Raw genomic sequence first — 18,475 nt, forward strand, 5'->3', positions numbered from 1 at the left:
ACCAGGGGATGACTGAAGTGCATGCAGGCTTGTTATCTGCACTACAGTATACTCTGCTCTGGCCCTTCATGAGTGCCAATTTCATTCCCCTCCAAACGTAAGTAGATTTCTGAATTTCACAGCATGTCTTGTTTTGAACACATTAAGAGGTATGCATAGGGCAAATGCTCAGTGAGGTACGCAGGGATTTAGCTTCTGAGTTGCACTGATAAGCCCCTTTGCAACACAGTGAAATTTTCCCCTGGAAGTCACCGTGTGGCATTTGCATACAAATGAGAGTTTTCTGAGCTATAAAGTTGGGATTGATATTTTTCTCTCTCCTCCAATCTCTGCATGCCTGATTCAAAGTTGAACTAGAGGAAGTAGTTCAAATTAAAACTTCCAGGTGCCGTAGTGGCAGGGAACTAATGGTCACTTAGATTACCAAAAGCAAATTCACCCCCCCCCCAATCCAGAGCTACCATTGAAAACACTTAATTGTGTGCAATTTGTTTCGCTATTCAGACACACACACACACACACACACACACACACACACACACACCCCTCTGCTTCAGCACTTTCAAGGATCCATAGGGAAATGATTACTTTTACAAATTATGCAACATGAAACATCACTCTTGGAAACAAGTTCTTTTAATTGGCGCAAGAGGGCATTTTTTTGTTAACAGTTGAAGTAAACATTGCTTCTCCTGTACCATTCCAGTGAGATCCCACACAGCTTACTAGTAGCTGAGATAATAACAATATGGAGGAGGGGGGTTAAGCTGGAGGAGGCTGTTAAAAAAACCCCACAACTGGTCCACTGGTCTTTATTTATGCCAAGGTATCTAATTAGATGCAAGCCTCAATTCTAAATTTCTTTCCTTGTTTCATTTGCAGCATCAGGTGGCTTGTGCCCAAAGACTGTGATATGCAACTTAACTGCAGGATGGAGGTGCACAGAATTGGGTCAAACTGTACATAGAAGAGTTTATGAAGCATGCCTGTTTGACTTTAAGGCAGGGGGTGGGGTAATGTTTTATATAAAAAGCAGTAGAAGAGGAGAGTGAAGCCCACACCCTCCTCCTACTTCGCTTTACCATACTCTGCTGTTTTAAACTCATAGAAATCACAGAATTGTAGAGTTGGAAGGGACCCTAAGAATCATCTAGTCCAACCCACTTCAATGCAGGAATATGCAGCTGTCCCATACAGGGATCAAACTTGCAACCTTGGCATCATCAGCACCATGCTCTAACCAACTGAGCTAACTGCTTCTCCCAAGCTTGGCTCCGATGCCAGAAGTGAGTCAGCAGGCAAAGAACAGCTTAAAACAGTAGAGTGCAGTGAGCTAAGGCACAGGACAGGTGTGGTGTGACAAAGGCCGACCCTGCATCTCTTTAAGTTTCCCATTACAGCTAAAAGCTGCCAAGCCACCTTATTCCCACCACTTACGAAAACACAATCGGAGACTTCCTTTGAAATACTGAGAAAAGACTTGGCACTTTCCTTTTTAATTAGCACCTTGAAAACCCTAGTTCCCAAAAGGTGTTCTGGTCTGCCGCTGGATTCTACAGGGCAAGAATTGCCTGACCACAGAAAGCTCCAAGTGACCAACTTGCTCAAATAGAGGTTGAGAGTAGACTGAGCCTTTTTAAGCCTCAGCCTCAAGACTTCCTCTCCTGGGCTCTGCCCCCTTGTCAGGAGCTTCAGGGGGCCAGCCCTCTGGCTTGAAGACAGGCACGCCTTCCCTCCTCCATTCCTTAACCTACCACCTGGTACACTCCCTGCACCGCTGGGCTTGGGAGGTGCTGTGGGAGACCTTTGGATCCTCAGAAGCAGGGGAAGACACCTGTAAGTTCTGGCTTTTGCCCACAGGCCCTGGTGGTACAAGAAGTTCTTTTGGAGGCTCCTGTCTGCTTGAGTGAAAAGCAGCCTTTCTCAATATCGCCCATGGCTGAAAGAAGCTAAAGAAAACTGGTCACTTTCCCCTCACCTCTGTCGTGATTGTAGGCTGAGCTTAAAGACAACAGCATTGCAGCAGCTTTGCACCAACTAGGTCAGGAGTGGAGGAAGGCTTTGGTAACAATTCCACAAACCTATTTACACTGATGGGGGCTCCTTGTGTTTTTGTAGGGGGATCAGAGATACCTTGGGGGTTGCTCATGCATTCCAAGATTGAGCCTGTTGGTTTTGGAACTGCAGTCCTGAATTATCAAGTTGCTGTGAAATCTCTCCTCAATTCTATAAACACATGGGCTACATAGCATGTAATTCAGTCAAAGGAATGTGTGACTTACCTTAATGCCAGTCCTTCTGGTGCTTATTTCAAACCGCCAGAAGTCTAAGATTTCAGAACTTCATGATCATGCAGACATGATCCAACCCATGACCATCGTAGCTAACACTTTCCTACAGCCAGAGAGTGACCATCTCTCCCTTCGCTTCCCCCAAGTACCCTGTACTTAATTGGCACTTTCAACTGACCTATTCATCTTGCTTAATAGCTCAACAGCAGCCCTCTTGGATCACTAGCCTCATTCCCTTATTAGATAATAATTTACGGTAGCAAGGATAAAAGCTTTCCTGAAAAGTTCAAAGAGTTGTGATAAACGTGAAAGATGCAGTGACTGTACGCTGCTAATGTAGCACTCCAGGTTGCATAGAGGAAATTGCCTTTGTAGATTTCATTTGAGTGGATTACAAATCAATGAGCAAAGTTTGCATAAGCACCCCTCCTTTTTTTTTTTTTTGGCAGGGCTGATGCAATTTATAAACTTCAACTGTGAATTTATTTCTCTTTCCTGTGGGTCTAACAAGCATTCCTTTCTTTCTTTCTTTCTTTCTTTCTTTCTTTCTTTCTTTCTTTCTTCATTAGCTCATCTCCGCCCTTCCTTCTGCTTGTATACCTTTCCTCTGTCTATTGAAATCTGCCAAACATGCAAATAAGACCATTCCACACATATGCACAAAAATGACCCTCCACCAGCAGCTGATACAAATTAATATAATGCTTCTTCCTCATCTCCTCTGCGCCTGCTTATGGACCTATGTGTTCTCACATCAAAGGCCATCTCAAATAACCAATGGATGCAATGCTAAATGATCATAAATAAGATGTGCTGGCTTTAACAGAAGCCATCTGTTTACTTTCTTTGATTTTGCTATTATTACAATACGGTATGTGTTTCTTTACTTGCGAGGGGAAAGATATGGATTTCTTTTTAGTTTTGTTCTTCAAGGTTCCAAGAAAGAGCTGCTGCAATTGCAGTTGAAGAAGCCACTTAAAGAGCTCTCAAAAGTAATCTTCAGGATCCTAGATACCAAGAAAAGTTGTGCCAGGAGCATTAAAATGAGAGCAGTAAACAATAATGCAGCTTTACTTTCCCTACCTCTTCCTCTAAAAAGAAAGAAAAATGTGGAGTGGGGTAGAAGAGAGAGAGAGAGAGATGGAGAAGCATATTATTCATCTATAGACCAATATATATTTTATGACCAAATGCCCCCATACATGTTTTGTTCACTAGAAAACTGAAATGATGCAGTTAAGAAGAGTATATTATGAAAACTGGCATAATGCACCTCATTTCCTACAGTTATTTGTCTGTGTGTATGTGGAGGGGGGAAATGGAAGGGGGGGAAGCACTGACTCAATAGGCATGTAAGGGCATTTAGATGTCTCTTGCATTCTTTTCCTTAAGAGTGCTTTGTAATAAAAGAAGGGACAAGCAAAAAAAGCTTCTCTAACTGCAAATTTCCATACAAGTGCTTTGACTGAATGGTTAGTCAGATCATTAACCCTGGGGAGAACAATACTGGGAAAATAGCTCCAGAAGAGATGTTAGGTATATTGCTACTTGAGACTGAAAGTCCAAAGAGTGCCACTCCTAATTTGACAAAATTACCATACTTTAATGTAGGGATGGGCAAACTATGGTCCTATTGCCACATGTGACTTAATTTCAAAAGCCCTTTGCAAGGGATCAGTTCAGACTGCTAGCAAGAGAGATCTGTTTCTCTGTTTCTCTCCTTGCAAACCACTGGGAGGAAAGGAAGAAGGAGGAGAGAGAGAAAAGGATGTCAAAAAGAGAGGGGAAAGGGGGTGTCAGAGTGAGGGGGGATCCTGCTCACTTTTGACTCCACTACTGGCAAGTCACCCCTGAAAGATGATGTCTGAGAGACTGTAGCACTTAAGAGCGGGGAGGGAAAACTCTCCTTCAGTGGCATCCCCAGTCTACTACCTGAGATGACTACATCTCTATGGGTTGTGGTAATAAACCTTGGGGTTTTTCAGTTGGGTTTTTTAAGTGTGAGAAATGTTTAGAGAGTTCATATCAAGTTTAAAAGTTTATAAACCACTATAAATGTCCTACTTTTGTTTTTAATTGACTAACTGTAGCCAATTTAACCAATTAACTGGTAAATCAATCAACCCATTTATATACATGCCACAGCACTTTTAGGCTATGTAATAAAGGTAACAATTTTCCTCACAAATATCACAGGTAATGTATTGTTGTGAAAACAACTTTTCCCAAAATAGTTTCCGAGGCAATGGTGCTTTTCAGGCAAGTTATTTTCAATCTGCCAATCACAAAATGGTCCGCCAGGTTATTTAATGCACTTTACCCCTCAATACAACAAGTGCAGCATTACAACCAATTAGCATTCCCAGAGTGTTATGTTCAGTTTGTACTGAATTGCTTTGGTATGTGCCCATTTATTCTCCAGTCTGGATGAGACTTGTCAGCTAAACTAGCAATTTCGCAACAGCTTCCCCAGAAACAAATGAGGTTGTGCGTGTAATTGACTATTAGCTCACATATTTGGTAGATGGCATGGCATGTTGAAACAGCTAATATTATTTGTCACATAATAAAACATGGTCCAGTGATATGAACTGTGGCAGGAAAACATATTCCTGAAATGCATAGAGTAAAATTTTTGGAACAATTTCCCTGGAAACACTGTGGATGCAAAAGAACCATTACTCATTTTGAAAATGAACTGGATCAAATCAATGGCTGATGAAGGCTAGTCTGGTACCTCAGAATGGCTCCACTGGAATCAGAAAAGAACGCTTCACTTCCACATAACCTTCTGTTAGCTATTTTGTGCTTCTTGTTCCAAAGTACTGGAGTTATCCAGAAGTGGAGCTGGAAAGCAGGGCATGAGCTAAAGGAGTTAGGGCCAAGGAAGGAGCTTTCATTTCATGCTCTGGCCAATCTATCTGAACGCAAGAAGGACTTTTTCAAGTTAGACAGACTACTATTAACAAAGCTACTGTAGCAGCCAGTGTGCCATTGTAAAACTGCCTTAAAAAGAGTAGTTTGAAGGTTTGAGTGTAAATTTTAAAAAGTTGTATTATTATGATCTTTTTAAAAAAAATTCAATGAATTAATGAAAAACAGGCCAGTTTTGCATTATATAAACAAAGTAATGACACATTTTTATAATGAATATATAGGTGCACAACCTTTGAAAAATGCTATCCTCCCATGTCCAAATGATACACATTTTGGATTTCAAATTCTCAAGCAGATACAGGCCCTGGAAATGAGCATGCCCGGAAACCCATCTATCAGAGCAGAAACTCCCTCCCAACTTCTACGCTCACGGTCAACTTCTGAGTCAATGAGCAGAATAAGAATAATCTAAGCTGATCAAAAGGAATAAGAAAAGCTTGTTTCATTCAGTAAGAGAACCTTGCAGCTATGACTGAGACACAGACTCCCAGCAGTGCAACTCTACTGAATAATGATGTATAAGGCACTGTTCCTAGTACAAGTAAGTGGGGTCATCGCCCCATAAAACTTCTACTTCCGCTAATTTAATTCTCTTGATGGGAATTCTCCACTAGGGCAGAGATGAAGACTGCTGCATTTCAAGGCCTAAATATCCCCAGTATTTAGCACATTTTGTCATTAACTCCACTGAAGCAAAGAGGAAAAGAATCAGGAGAAAGCTGGAGTTTGGCACATCAAATTTTATCCATAAAAGGTTGGGACAGGTGGAGAAAAAGGCCCGTGGGAAGGAGTGGAAGGAAAACAGGAGACATTATGAAGAAATTATCTTCAAAAATAGTTTTCAAGTAAAATACAAGGTAATGGGCTCTTCAGTTAGTACTTCCAACTAAATATGAAGTCTGATGCTAAACATTATAGCAATACATATCTCATTATCTGAACTTATGCCTAGTGGAGACTGGAATAGCCCCTTGGCTCTCTTCCAAGCCATTAGAGCAAAATGTTTCTTCCAAATTCCCCCATTTCATTATTTTGTCACAGTCAAAGAACACAGAAGAATCTAAAAGGAACACAAAGATGGAAACAATAATAGTTGCAGGTTTATCAAGTGTAAGTCTTTGATAAATAAGATAAGGCAGGAAAGAATACTACACCATTGATTTTACATGCTGTTTAACTACTGGACAGCTGGAAGGATTAATGCTGTGCATTATGCCCTGGCTATTCAGAAATTAAAACATAGTGTGCCAGCTGCTACTTTATCACTGCTTAAGGTATTAGAGCTCCTTAGAAAGCAGGAGAAATTGTTCTTTAGTTACTACCTCATCTCATATTCAGATTTATCCTGCAGGTTCCCCACAAAGAGGCAAAAAATAAAATAAAATTGTCTCTGTGGTTGCCTGTAATCACACACTCACAAACAGAAACGAGGGTGCTTTTGGCATGAACATATTAGCTGTTTGTCATAGTTAAATGCAAAGCAGTGCATTCATGGAGCATTCAGCCTGACACTTAAATTGGGCAAATAATTTTTCTTTGCACATTATGAGAGCAACCTCGCTTGCCAAAGAACAGGGACACAGGTGCTCTTGTTTCTCTTGCACAGAGAAGTCCTCCGCATGACTCTCTTTAATGTGAAATGGAGGGACTGTGTTGAGGGAGGTGCAGAAGCAGAAAAGTAGGACCTTGGACCTCCAGGAAAGCTTGGAGCAAGTTACTGTTCTTTCATCCCCGTTATTCAAAATAGGAAATAGGGTTATTGGAAAGGTAAATGATGGCTGCTTCACCATGCAAAATTTGGTATGTGGAAGTCACTTTTAGGTAGGCAGGAAAGGCCATAGATCTTACATATATTTCGTTGTGTGTGTGTGTGTGTGTTTGTGTGTGTGTATTTTGCCAAGGCATTTTACCACAGTGTATACTCGTGGAGAAACAGATGCAAGTGCATTTATCCAAAATGACAATCTACACAGGAGAGTCATGCTGTTTAGAAAAATGGAATTGACTACTATGTGGGAAATTTTCATCTTGTGTGTTAGATTAAGACTTATAAACCACTTTGCATACTAACACAGTAGTACATTATAGAGATTGTAGAAAAAATAATAACCCTAGAATCCTAGAATTGTAGAGTTGGAAGGGACTGTGAGGATCATCTAGTCCAACCTCCTGCAGTGCAGGAATCTTTTTGCCCCACACCCATGACCCTGCAATTAAGAGTCTCATGCTCTACTGACTGAGCTATCCTGCGGGCTAAATTGTGGAAGAAGATACACCTCCACTCATCCATAAATCTGTCACAGAGGATGTACCCATGTTGTGATAAAATAATAAAAATCCTACTACCAGAAGAACAAAAAAATCCCATGAAAGGATTTTTCTGCTTCTCAGAGACAAAACAAGTATGCTTTGAAAGATCAAATGTGCTTTGAAGTTAGGAAGGTGGGCAGTAGTGCTATGGCAGGGCAACTCCAGAGAAGTCACTCATGGCATTTTAAGAGACCCCTTTGAGCATGCTATAAAGCTGTACTGTGAGATGCAGAGACAAGCAGAAAAGTTAGCTCTTTTATTCAAGAAAACAGCATACCACCAGACAGCAGTGCCTACAAACAGGACTGGCCCCTATGAAACAGTTGCCAGGACTGAAGGTTTTGATCTTCTACTTCCCTCTAAGTCCCCTCCCCCCCAAGCTGGATGTTTTGCCAAGCAACCTCAAACTATGTGTAGTGTGTGTGGATCTGTGCCCTTTGTTTTGCTACACATACTGTATAGCCCTCTGTGTCCTTGGAGACAAGTGGGAAGGGCAGCTTAGTACAGTAGGAGCAGCAAGCTCCTGAGATATTTCATCAGCTGAGTCAGAACTGCTTTCTGCCCTTGGCTCTTCTTGCTCACTAAAGTCTGTTGCCTTTTCAGAATCCAACCACTCCTCCCCTCCTTCCCCCTATGACCTGTCCTCAGTGTCCCACCACCACTCCTGGGCTCTGATCTTTCCTCCTTTGATGCATCCCTAGGGAGTTCCCTGCCTGGTGCCTGCCACCACTCCTCCTCATCCAGCCAGTCCCTAACAAGTACATGCTAAAAACAGTGTGCAATATTTCTCTAGTTCATGCTGAAATAGCTGAAGGGAAGAAGGGGCATTGAACCTGCTTAATCTTTTCCTAGTTTTAGTAAGTGATGCTGTCAGTAAAACCAATCTAAAGCTTCTGCTACTCTTCAATGATTCCCTTCCTTGATAAAAACACCCCTTCGGATGCCCAACTCAATAGATCAATAGAGAGAGTTGTAGCCATTAATAGTATTGATAATTTAATCTAGGAGACCACTGAACTGTAGGTGGCTTTGTCTCTGGAGTAGAAGTAAACAAGATGTGTCCTGTTAATGGGTACACATTGGTTAAAACTAAAGAGTAGATGGTTCGGGGAGTACTTAAAATCAGGCCTACAGGCCAGGGAGACAGGCAGTGAATGTCTCATTTTAATATGGGAAGAAACTAGCCTTCTTCTTCTTTTTTCTTTATGGGCAAGTACAGATTTGTCACAGTGTGCTGTAGCTACCTGGTAAGCTAGTCCTCTGTATCATCTTGCCAAATGAAGAGGACAGCTTTACTATTGCTCTGCTTCCACAAATTTCTCATCAGTTGTAGAAAGATGGCAAACACCTTCCATATTACTCAGCAGGATGATACCTTTCAAGTAAGGGCACAATTGTATCTCCCATCACATGAAGGAGGGGCAGTGTCAGAGCCGCTCATGGCAGTGGGAGGTAGGGAGAAGGACAACCAGGCCCAATGCTACCACATGGAGTTTGTCAGCTAAGCCCCCGGCCCCTGTGAACTCCATGTCTCCAGCAGGTCCAAGCCAGCAGGCCTCCTGCTGATTAGCTGAGCTGAGAGAGCTGGGCGGAGGAACACTTGTACCTAATCCAACCCCCTACACTTCCAGCCTGGTGTAAGGAGCGGTGGTAGTAGATTACTCTGTAAGTTACTACTTGGCAAATGACTGTATGTATAGCCATGCGCAGCAACAGCACTCCTTGGATGGCACTGAGAGTACCTAAACTCCCCAGAGATGTGCTTAGTTTGTACAAGAAACCGGCTGTAGCCCTTTGGAATCAGTTACCAGCTGGAATTAGGCAAACAAGATGTTTAGGCCACTGAAGGTGTTTTTGTTTAAGAAGCCATTTTATGGAAATTCAACTGTAGAAATTGTTTTCTTGTTTGTAAGAGCTTGATGTTTTGTATTTTATCTTATTGCACACTGTTTCAATAGCTTCTGGCAGCAGAAAAGCTTAAGCATTCCTTCTTCCTGCCTATCACTCAGTGGCGTAGCGTGGGGGGTGCAGGGGGAGCCAGCCGCACCGGGCGCAACATCCGGGGGTTAGGGTTAGGGGGTGCAAATCCACGGGTTAGGGGGCGCAAATCCACGGGTTAGGGGGCGCAAATTACTTGCCTTGCCCCGGGTGCTGACAGCCCACGCTACGCCACTGCTATCACTTCTCCCCTACAAATGTTCTTGCTCTGACAGATGCAGGTTTGGAAATATACACTTGCCACTGTGTAGTTCCAATCTTAGTTGCCTGTATGGTAAGACATTGCCGAAGGGACTCTTGCAACATGTAAGCCATTGAACTCAAATTTACAAGGAACTACACCAAACTCTGGTAGGGGAATGAGGCTACAAAATGTTCTGTTGTGGGTGTTCAGGGAAGATTATGGCACACAGTAGAGTGGGTTCACATACCAAGTGCAGGAGGTATTTTTTAATCAGGGAAGAAGTACCGATGGGGGTCTTTACCATGCCAAAAATCAAAATGACCAGGCATCAACCTGCCAAGGGAGTTAAGATCAGCAGGGAAAGCTTTGTGGGCAAAACATGTAAGGGCCTTCTCTATGGTGGCCCCCAGGTGTTGGAATGACCTCCCTCTGAGATGCATCTTGTGCCTTTATTGTAAGCAGTTTGACAATTGGCCAAGATGCACCTCTTTACCCAGAACTTTGCCAAAGCGGATATCTTCCCTTCACTGGCGTTGCTGTGCACTGCTAGTCTGTGCTACTGTTTTGCCACATTTGTTATGCGGTTCTATTTCATGATTTAAATGTGAATTTTACGTATTTTAAGCGCAGTATTTTTGTAAGATGTCCTAGGACCAGTTGGTGAATGGGGCAGGCTATATATGCAAATAGTAAATGAAATAAACAAATAAGAAGGAAAGAAAGAAAGAATCAGCACAGAATCAGACAAAGGGGCTGTTACAATGCAGCAACTGCATATTTACATCTTTCTCCCTGCATGCCAGGTAAGGAAAGCTCCAACTCAAAGATGCTGATGTGGCAGCAGGGCAGGTGAATTTCCTACACATGAACAAACTTGCCATAAGACATAAAATGAAGCTGAACACATAGTTTTAAGATGCCACCTGAGTCTTTCAGAAAGATTTTGCTCTCTCTGCTCACTGTGGGATGAAGTTCTTCCTGCTTAGGTTGGCGCTTAGGTCTCTATGCTGCCTAGCAAGGAGCATTTAGGGGTCTATAATTAACTATGGCATGAGTGGGTACTGGCGGGGAGGGAGGGAATAGACTGCAGCTTTTGTAGCACAAATCCCACTGTGCTTGATGATTACTCTCCCACTGCTGCTTTTACAACAACTCAATTGGAGGCCTTTTGCCATCTCTTTGGGAGATTATCTTACAAGCCGGCAGAACCACTCCTTAAAAAGAAAGTTTTGCTTTGTATTATTGGAATTCCCAAATCAAATACAGCAGTTTATAACAGCTTATTTAGCTCAGAATTTCCTACCTGGTAGGGGCAAGGGACACTGATTACCTTCACATTCTCTGGAATAAAAGCATTGAAGCTAGAAAATGCAGAGACCCTTACAAAGACGGATAAAGAAACAGTTTTTAAATTTCTTTTAGCATAACTAAGCCAACAAATCAATGCTCGGGAGAAGTAAGGTGCTTATGCACTGGCAGTTTCCCAGGAGGAGATTGAGGATCGTCAAGCACACTGTCTCTAGGGCAGACATAGGCAAACTCGGCCCTCCAGATATTTTGGGACTACAACTCCCATCATCCCTGACCACTGGTCCTGTTAGCTAGGGATGATGGGAGTTGTAGTCCCAAAACATCTGGAGGGCCGAGTTTTCCTATGCCTGCTCTAGAGCCTTGCCAGAGGCTTTGTTTTACTTGCAATAAACCCCTGTATCTCCTTTCATTCTTAAGGAACTGATGCCTTCCCCCTACAGCCATCAGAAACCTATGATTTGCCTCCACTGTTGGAGGCTATATACTCCTGAATACCAGCTACTCAGAATCCCAAGTGGGGACAGCACTGTTGTACTCAAGTACTGCTTATAGGCTTCCTACATGCATCTGCTTGGCCACTGTGAGAACAGGATGCTAGACTAGATGAGCCATTGCCCTGATCAAGCAGGCTCTTTTTATCCATAAGCATTACCACCTCAAACCACAGAGGAAGAGCTCTGCCATCATGGCTAGCAGCCAATGATAGCCTTATCCTCCATGAATTTGTCCAGTCCTCTTTTAGAGTATCCAAGCTAATGGCCATCACTGCTTCCTGTAGGAGCACTGTTATTGCAAAGAGATTCTGTCCTCCCACCTTCCACAAGACCATTTATGGCTGCTGCATTTGCTTCCTTCACAACTTTCTGACTTAAAAGTTTGAATGTGAAACACAAGTTTTCTCCCACACCAGAGCATTTATTGACATCAAGTCTGATATGGCTATACAATCCCTCACCCGTAAACCTCACCATATGAAAAGTCCCTGTATTTTCCAGCAATTATCAAACGGATACATTGCCATTTGAGCTCTGCTTCATCACAGGGCAACACCTTCCAACTAAAATTCAGTGTGGCATAGGTTTTGCACAAGTCTCAGGTAGAAACTTAGCAAAGCCCTCAGAAAAGCCAGTCGTGCTATTTTCCATGCAGATATGTTGTTTGTTTGGATTTTAGAAACAGCCACTGAGTTTTCTTCCTGGACACTTCCTCTGGTTTTTAAGGGTTTTGTGTCTGTGTGTTTTGCACAGCGAGATGTGAAAATTATCTCCAACAATGATGAACTCCCCTTCAAATAGATATATGAAATGTGATGTTACTTTGAAATTCAGATACTTTCTGTGAAAGGCACAGCCTCTAATATGACAAGGAGACATCACATTTCAGAGGATGAGCTTGATAGCTTCAAATTTAACTCCAAGCAAGTAAGCAAGCAAGGCAAAAAGGAAAGAAAGTCCCCCCCTCCTCCCCCTCCCCCAAAGTAAGCTCAGGAAGAATGAAGAGATAAGTAAAACCTCCCCTTTCCCCCTGTCCTCACCCCCCATCCATGTTGAGGACAAGCAAACAGCAAAGATGAGAAAGAAGATGACAAAGATTCTAAGCAGAGAAGAAACAGGGATGCTTACAGAGTATCAGTAGATAAGCTTAGAGGGATTTTATCAGATTTGGATAACAGAAAGGATTGAAATCAATCCTTTAAAACTCAGAAGGCTTGCGAACAGCAGAGAGGGGGTCATCTTCATCCGGAGAAAAATGGCTTGATTTGACAAATGTGCTCCTTTCCAAGAAAAGAGAACTGACCACAACCCAAGGCGGAGACGAGATGTGGGGACACCTAGGCCACAAAAGCAACCTTTCCATTCTCTGGTTCTGCCATGCTTAGTCTGCCACGCAGTGTGTAAAACAAGCCCCCAGCTGTACGAATAAAACCAGCCTCTTGTATGGCTGTGCAGCTATTCACACAAATGGAGGGAGACTAGGGATGGGGGAATCTGTCGATTTCAGGATTTTGGTTTCTCCTATTTCTTGTCCTCACACATTTCCACATCAGTTTGCATGCGTGCGCACGAATGCACGCAAGCACTATATATATCATGAAAATTCATTACCATTTTAGTTCACTTTTCTGCTAATGTATACATTTTTGCCTGCATTTCCTCCCAATGTACACATTTTTGCAAAGCAATTTTCCCCAATATAGAGCATAAAAAGGGCTGTTGATGGCTATGCTCTGCCTCCAAGAATGGAGACCCCAATGCTTCTGAAAAGCAGCTGCTGGAAACCACAGAAGAGTTTTGGAAGAGTTTGGATTTGATATCCCGCCTTTCACTCCCTTTAAGGAGTCTCAAAGCGGCTAACATTCTCCTTTCCCTTCCTCCCCCACAACAAACACTCTGTGAGGTGAGTGGGGCTGAGAGACTTCAAAGAAGTGTGACTGGCCCAAGGTCACCCAGCAGCTGCATGTGGAGGAGCGGAGACGCGAACCTGGTTCCCCAGATTACGAGACTACTGCTCTTAACCACTACACCACACTGGCTCTCACAGCAGGTGAGTGTGCTCTTGTGCCTGAATTCTGCTTGTGGTTTCCCATAAGGATCTGGTTGGCCACTGTGAGAACAGGGTGCTGGACTAGATGGGCCACTAGCCCAATCCACAAGTCTCTTCTTGTGTTCTTATTTTTGTATATTATTTTCACTAATATATATGTTTTTGTACATATTACTTGTCTGGAGAATTGCTAGCTGAAGTGTGAATTCTGAAGGATAGCTTGTTTTGGTTTGTGCACTGCTATGGAATGTACAAATCTGGTAGATTTGCCTTTAAGCATGAACTAAATTGAATTTGTCCCCCTGTCCCTGCAAGAGACACTGCTTTGTTCCTTTATGTATGATTCTTTACTCACCCATAGAGGTTTTACAATACTGTACATAGAGCTATTGGGAGGATAAAGACAGTAGCACTATCTGCTTGCTTGAAACCATTTACAATAGATATTGCCTTTCGATCTTTGTGGGTTACTAAAAACACAACAGTCGCCTATTCAGTGGCTAATGGCTGAAGAGTACTGGAGCAAGATCAGTCTCTCAGTCCACATTCCCAAGTACTAGCTAATATGTAGGTGGAACTTGCAGCAAAAAATTAATAGCTGAAAATGAATTACCTGCGACTTCAACAGCTTGAGAAAATCTTACTGCAGTGTTTGGGAAACAGAAAACATATCCAGCCTTCTGGGGAATCCCACAAATTATTTTCTCATTTTAACTTTGCAGTGTGCTTTACGGAGTGGCATTTTCTCCCTGAAGGACTATTATTATGTGCTGTAGATTCTGACCCTGCCTAGAATATTCTTTCCAGAGTTTGAAGTTTGAATATAGAATGGAATCCTCTTAAAGGAATAAAGTGCCAATTCAATGTTTCTCCACCACTACTCCTACTCATGGGTAGAGGCAGTGGATCTGCAGCCCACACTAGTTCCCAACTCATCTATGCTCCGGGGGGGGGGGGTGTCTGTGGAGCTTGCATAGGCTGGGTGGCATGTGTGTCCCTACAATCTAATGTTGGTAAGATTCTCTTCAACGCCCTTCCTAAAACCTACAGCATATGGAAAAACAAATATTGATTTTTGTGGCTTAAGATGTAGTACAAACACATTTAATCAGAAAGGCTGGGGTAGATAGGAAATACAGGAGGGAAGGGATACAAAAACTGGCATCAGATAATTTGGAGTTTGAGTTCACTGAGGTCAAATAACAGCATCAGTATGAAAGGCCCAGGATCATTCAGACTCACCATTAGTGCACCCGGCCTCATCAATTCCACTTTCACAGTCTTTTTCTCCATCACACCTCCATGAAGATGGGATACATTTGTTGCTGGAGTCTCCACAGCTGATTTTTTCAGCTAAGCATACTTGTTTGGCTAAAAAAAAGAAGCACAAAAATAACATAATTAACGAATAAAAAAAGAACTATATATAACTTTACCTCAGAGTGCCCCATATTTTCATCAGGCAGCAGACACAGTAGAAAGACAGGTGGATGTCCTTTGTGGGCGGAAGGAATGATTCACTGAAAGCTTTGTACAATTATATCTGAAAGCTTTGTACAAGACACTCTCATTGCTGCTTTGCTTTCTAGAATGCTTTCTAAACTTGATCAAAATACTATGCAAATAATTTAGCTGGCATGTATTTTCCTGTTTATTGGTTTGATATATTTTCACTACCTGAAGCACAGTAACAGAGTTAAAAAGAATAGATCTCCTCCAAGTATAGCAGGCTGAATAATCTCATAACCTCAGGATGTTATAAAGGAATATAAACAGGTGTAAATTAGAAGACAGTGTACCCAAAATCACTATACTGAAGCTAAACCCAGTATACCATGAGTGTCTGGAGAAAGAATTTAGGAATTTAATTTTGAATAGATTTAAACAACAAGGCGGAGGGGGAAAGCTGCCTAGTTCATTACAAAAACAAGAATCGGTTTCAGTCTGAAATCTCTTTTGCAACACTTTGAACCCATTGCAATGTCCTTGACTACAATACCATAGATGAACACACCCAAAGAATAGGATTAAATCTTTTTTTAAAAAAGTACTTCTTTGAGATACTGTATTTAGGAATGCAAATACTAGCTACCTATTCCAGGATAAGGAGAAAGGGTGGTGAAAAGCAGTCCTTACTACTCTTCTTGCTCTTGTGGGTACCATTGCAGAAGATCAGGCTGCTGCCTTTGGAGACACTGTCTCTTACCCAGTATACAAGTCCATATTCCCTTCCCTTATTGTGGTTTCATATGATGATATTTAACATGGAACTGTTTTGGAACACAAGTTAATTTTGATCACAGAAGTTTGACAGGCAGATCTGCCTTTGCAACACTAAGATACATATCCATAAGTTTGAATTTCTCTGCTTCCTACAAATGCACCACTGACCTAATAACAAGAGGAAAGAAGTGTCTGGTGGGTACCACTGAAATTGAAAAGGAACTGAAAATTAAGGGATTAATCAAGCATTTAATAGTGTCCAAAAGGTGATGCTTCTCTGCCAACCCCACTCCCATCCCTACATTGATGCCATAAAAGTGCTTAGTGAATGAAACTGCCCTCATTGACATTTTCTTAGTGGGTTTCCAATCTGAAGGCAATCAAAGCAGCTGCAGCTTCACCGCCTGGTTTTTTTTTCTAGGTAGCTCATCATTCTAACAGGAGAATGAAAGGCCACCAGGAGCTGTCATTAAAAACGTAGCATGTTACTGAAGTTGGGAAAAAACCAACCCTGAATAATTATAGAGTGGATGCTGTCATTACCTAACTTAGTGAAACCGTTTTGAAGACATAAACTAATTTCATTTTAGACCAGCCTCTGCCAACCTGGTGTCCTCCAGATATTTTAGATTATAGCTTCCAATACATCTGGAGGGCATTTATATGAACATCATAGCAGCCACAGGCCTGGAATGTAGAAGGCATCCACCTGTCTGTCCCTCATCACAAACAAGGCCCATAAATCAGGTTCTCAGAGGTTATGGACATATAACTCTATTAATGTCATATACAAATGATCATACTGCCTGTGAACATCAAAGAACTGTACATGCCAAGTGGGGCTCTTAATTCACCTGCCCTTCTCCAAACAAACACTAGCCCCACAATACTGCAAAATGAAGTTCTGAAAGCTCCCCAAATGTTGTGCATTAGCTCAGTGTCCAATGCAAAGGGAGTTACAGAGTGCACAGATGTAGCCATGCATTTGTCTGGATCACATCAGTTGGGAGTTTCTAAATAGCGGGAAACATATGTGGTTAGTAAACCACTAGATTAAATGACTGTCTGAACAGCTAGCATTTCCAAAGCTTACACTTTTGGAGTACCAGAGTGATGGTATTCTAACTTTGCTCCCACTGTGCCCTGAATGGAAGAACAATATCTGGAAGCCCTCCAGCTATGGAAGTTTTTTTCCTGGCCTGACATGTAAGCAATTTAATTTCTCTATACTTACATGCTTACTTGCAACTCTCCCAAAATAGAAGAACCTAAGAGACCGCAGTTTTGGGAAAGAAACAGAACATAATAGAGTTGTTCAGCTGAAATTTATTTGAGAGCAAGTCTCTGAGGAATTGGCCATTTCTGTTTATGTGATAGAAGAAATTTCTCTCGCCATCAGAAAAAGCCTGAAGGTAAAATAGCTCAGAGTTGTCTTAAACTTGTGCTTTTGGGGAACAAAAACAAGCAATAAAAATATAAAAATTATGGTGAAATGCAGCAAAGTGGCAGGAAGGTTATGTAGGAATCTCAGTATCAATTCGATCTCAGAGCCCACGGCAAGAAACACCTTTGGAAGAATAATGGATATCAGAATGGCAGGACAGGCAGCATCTGTTTACGAAAAGGACACCGGGTTAATCACCACAATGATACAAGTAATTAGATGCATTTTGAAAAGTAAATCTGAGCAGTTAACCCTCAAAGCAGAAAGCCATCAGTTGTCAGTGTACATCAACTATAGGGAGTTCAAACACAACTGGCAGCTAAGCCTGAATCATTTCAGTCTCAGCTTTTCACAATGAAATGCAAAGGTAAGGAAAGGAACTTGGGCAAAGAAATGACAAATCAAATCAAAAGTGTTGAGGAAAAGTCAATGCTATTTTGGATTGCTTCATTTCAAATAAAAATGCTATGAAAATACTAGCCAACAGGTCATGAAAGAAGGGTAGAGTTGAAGGTGTAGATCTCCTCTGCTTGCTTGCTTTCATTTATTTTAGGCTTTTGCAAATTTGTCTACTCAAATTTTTCTCACACTCTTTTACTCTGGTCTTCCCTAATCTTGCAGAGAAAGAGAAGGTTAACTTGTACTTGATAGTGACTGCTATCAAGGCTCTTGAGGTTTGTGTTGACGCAAAGTACAAGGAAGCTGGACTTTTCCAAAACAGCCAATGAAAAAGACTTGGTTAAAAAAATGTCAGACACATCAAGACCAATTTATCACAATGAAGCACAAATGCCAAGGATGGACAACAATGCTTTATTTATACAGAGACAAGAGCGAAGACGACAAGACGGTTCCATTGACTAGCCACAGCAAATGGCCCATTCATTCTTCTTGTTTTCTTTACACCCCAACGCTACAAATTCTTTTACAGAAATCGTAGAGCCTAACTGGCGCCCCACTGCTTGGCTTCCTTTTACGCCACTGCTGAGCTTTTCAAGCATAGAAGCATTATGCATATTCAAGGAAAGGGAGAGATAACAAAATTGATTTCCTTTCACAAGACCATTTGTCAGGTTCTCACCATGCAGGTACTCTGCAACCACGTACAAACGGGAATTCAGCAAATTCTACGTGTGGGAAACCTACAGATCTCTTCATTAGCAGGCTAGACAGTATCTGGGAGCATGAAAAAAAGGCCCATTTTGTGGAAATGTGTCATCTTGAACAATGAGG

The 18,475-nt window shown here is 42.0% G+C and overlaps 1 protein-coding gene across 4 annotated transcripts in view; it reads right to left on the bottom strand.

Annotated features, from left to right (window-relative positions):
* LRP8 (LDL receptor related protein 8) overlaps positions 1-18,475 on the bottom strand; it is a 204,724-nt gene that overhangs the window by 38,697 nt on the left and 147,552 nt on the right. For all 4 annotated transcript variants that reach the window (XM_081010429.1, XM_081010427.1, XM_081010426.1 and 1 more), the window contains one exon: positions 14,818-14,946. In XM_081010429.1, the coding sequence (XP_080866555.1) occupies positions 14,818-14,946 (129 nt within the window). The remainder of the gene's footprint in view (positions 1-14,817; positions 14,947-18,475) is intronic.

Source organism: Podarcis pityusensis (assembly GCF_964106645.2).
Source record: "Podarcis pityusensis genome assembly, chromosome: 6".
NCBI lineage: Eukaryota > Metazoa > Chordata > Lepidosauria > Squamata > Lacertidae > Podarcis > Podarcis pityusensis.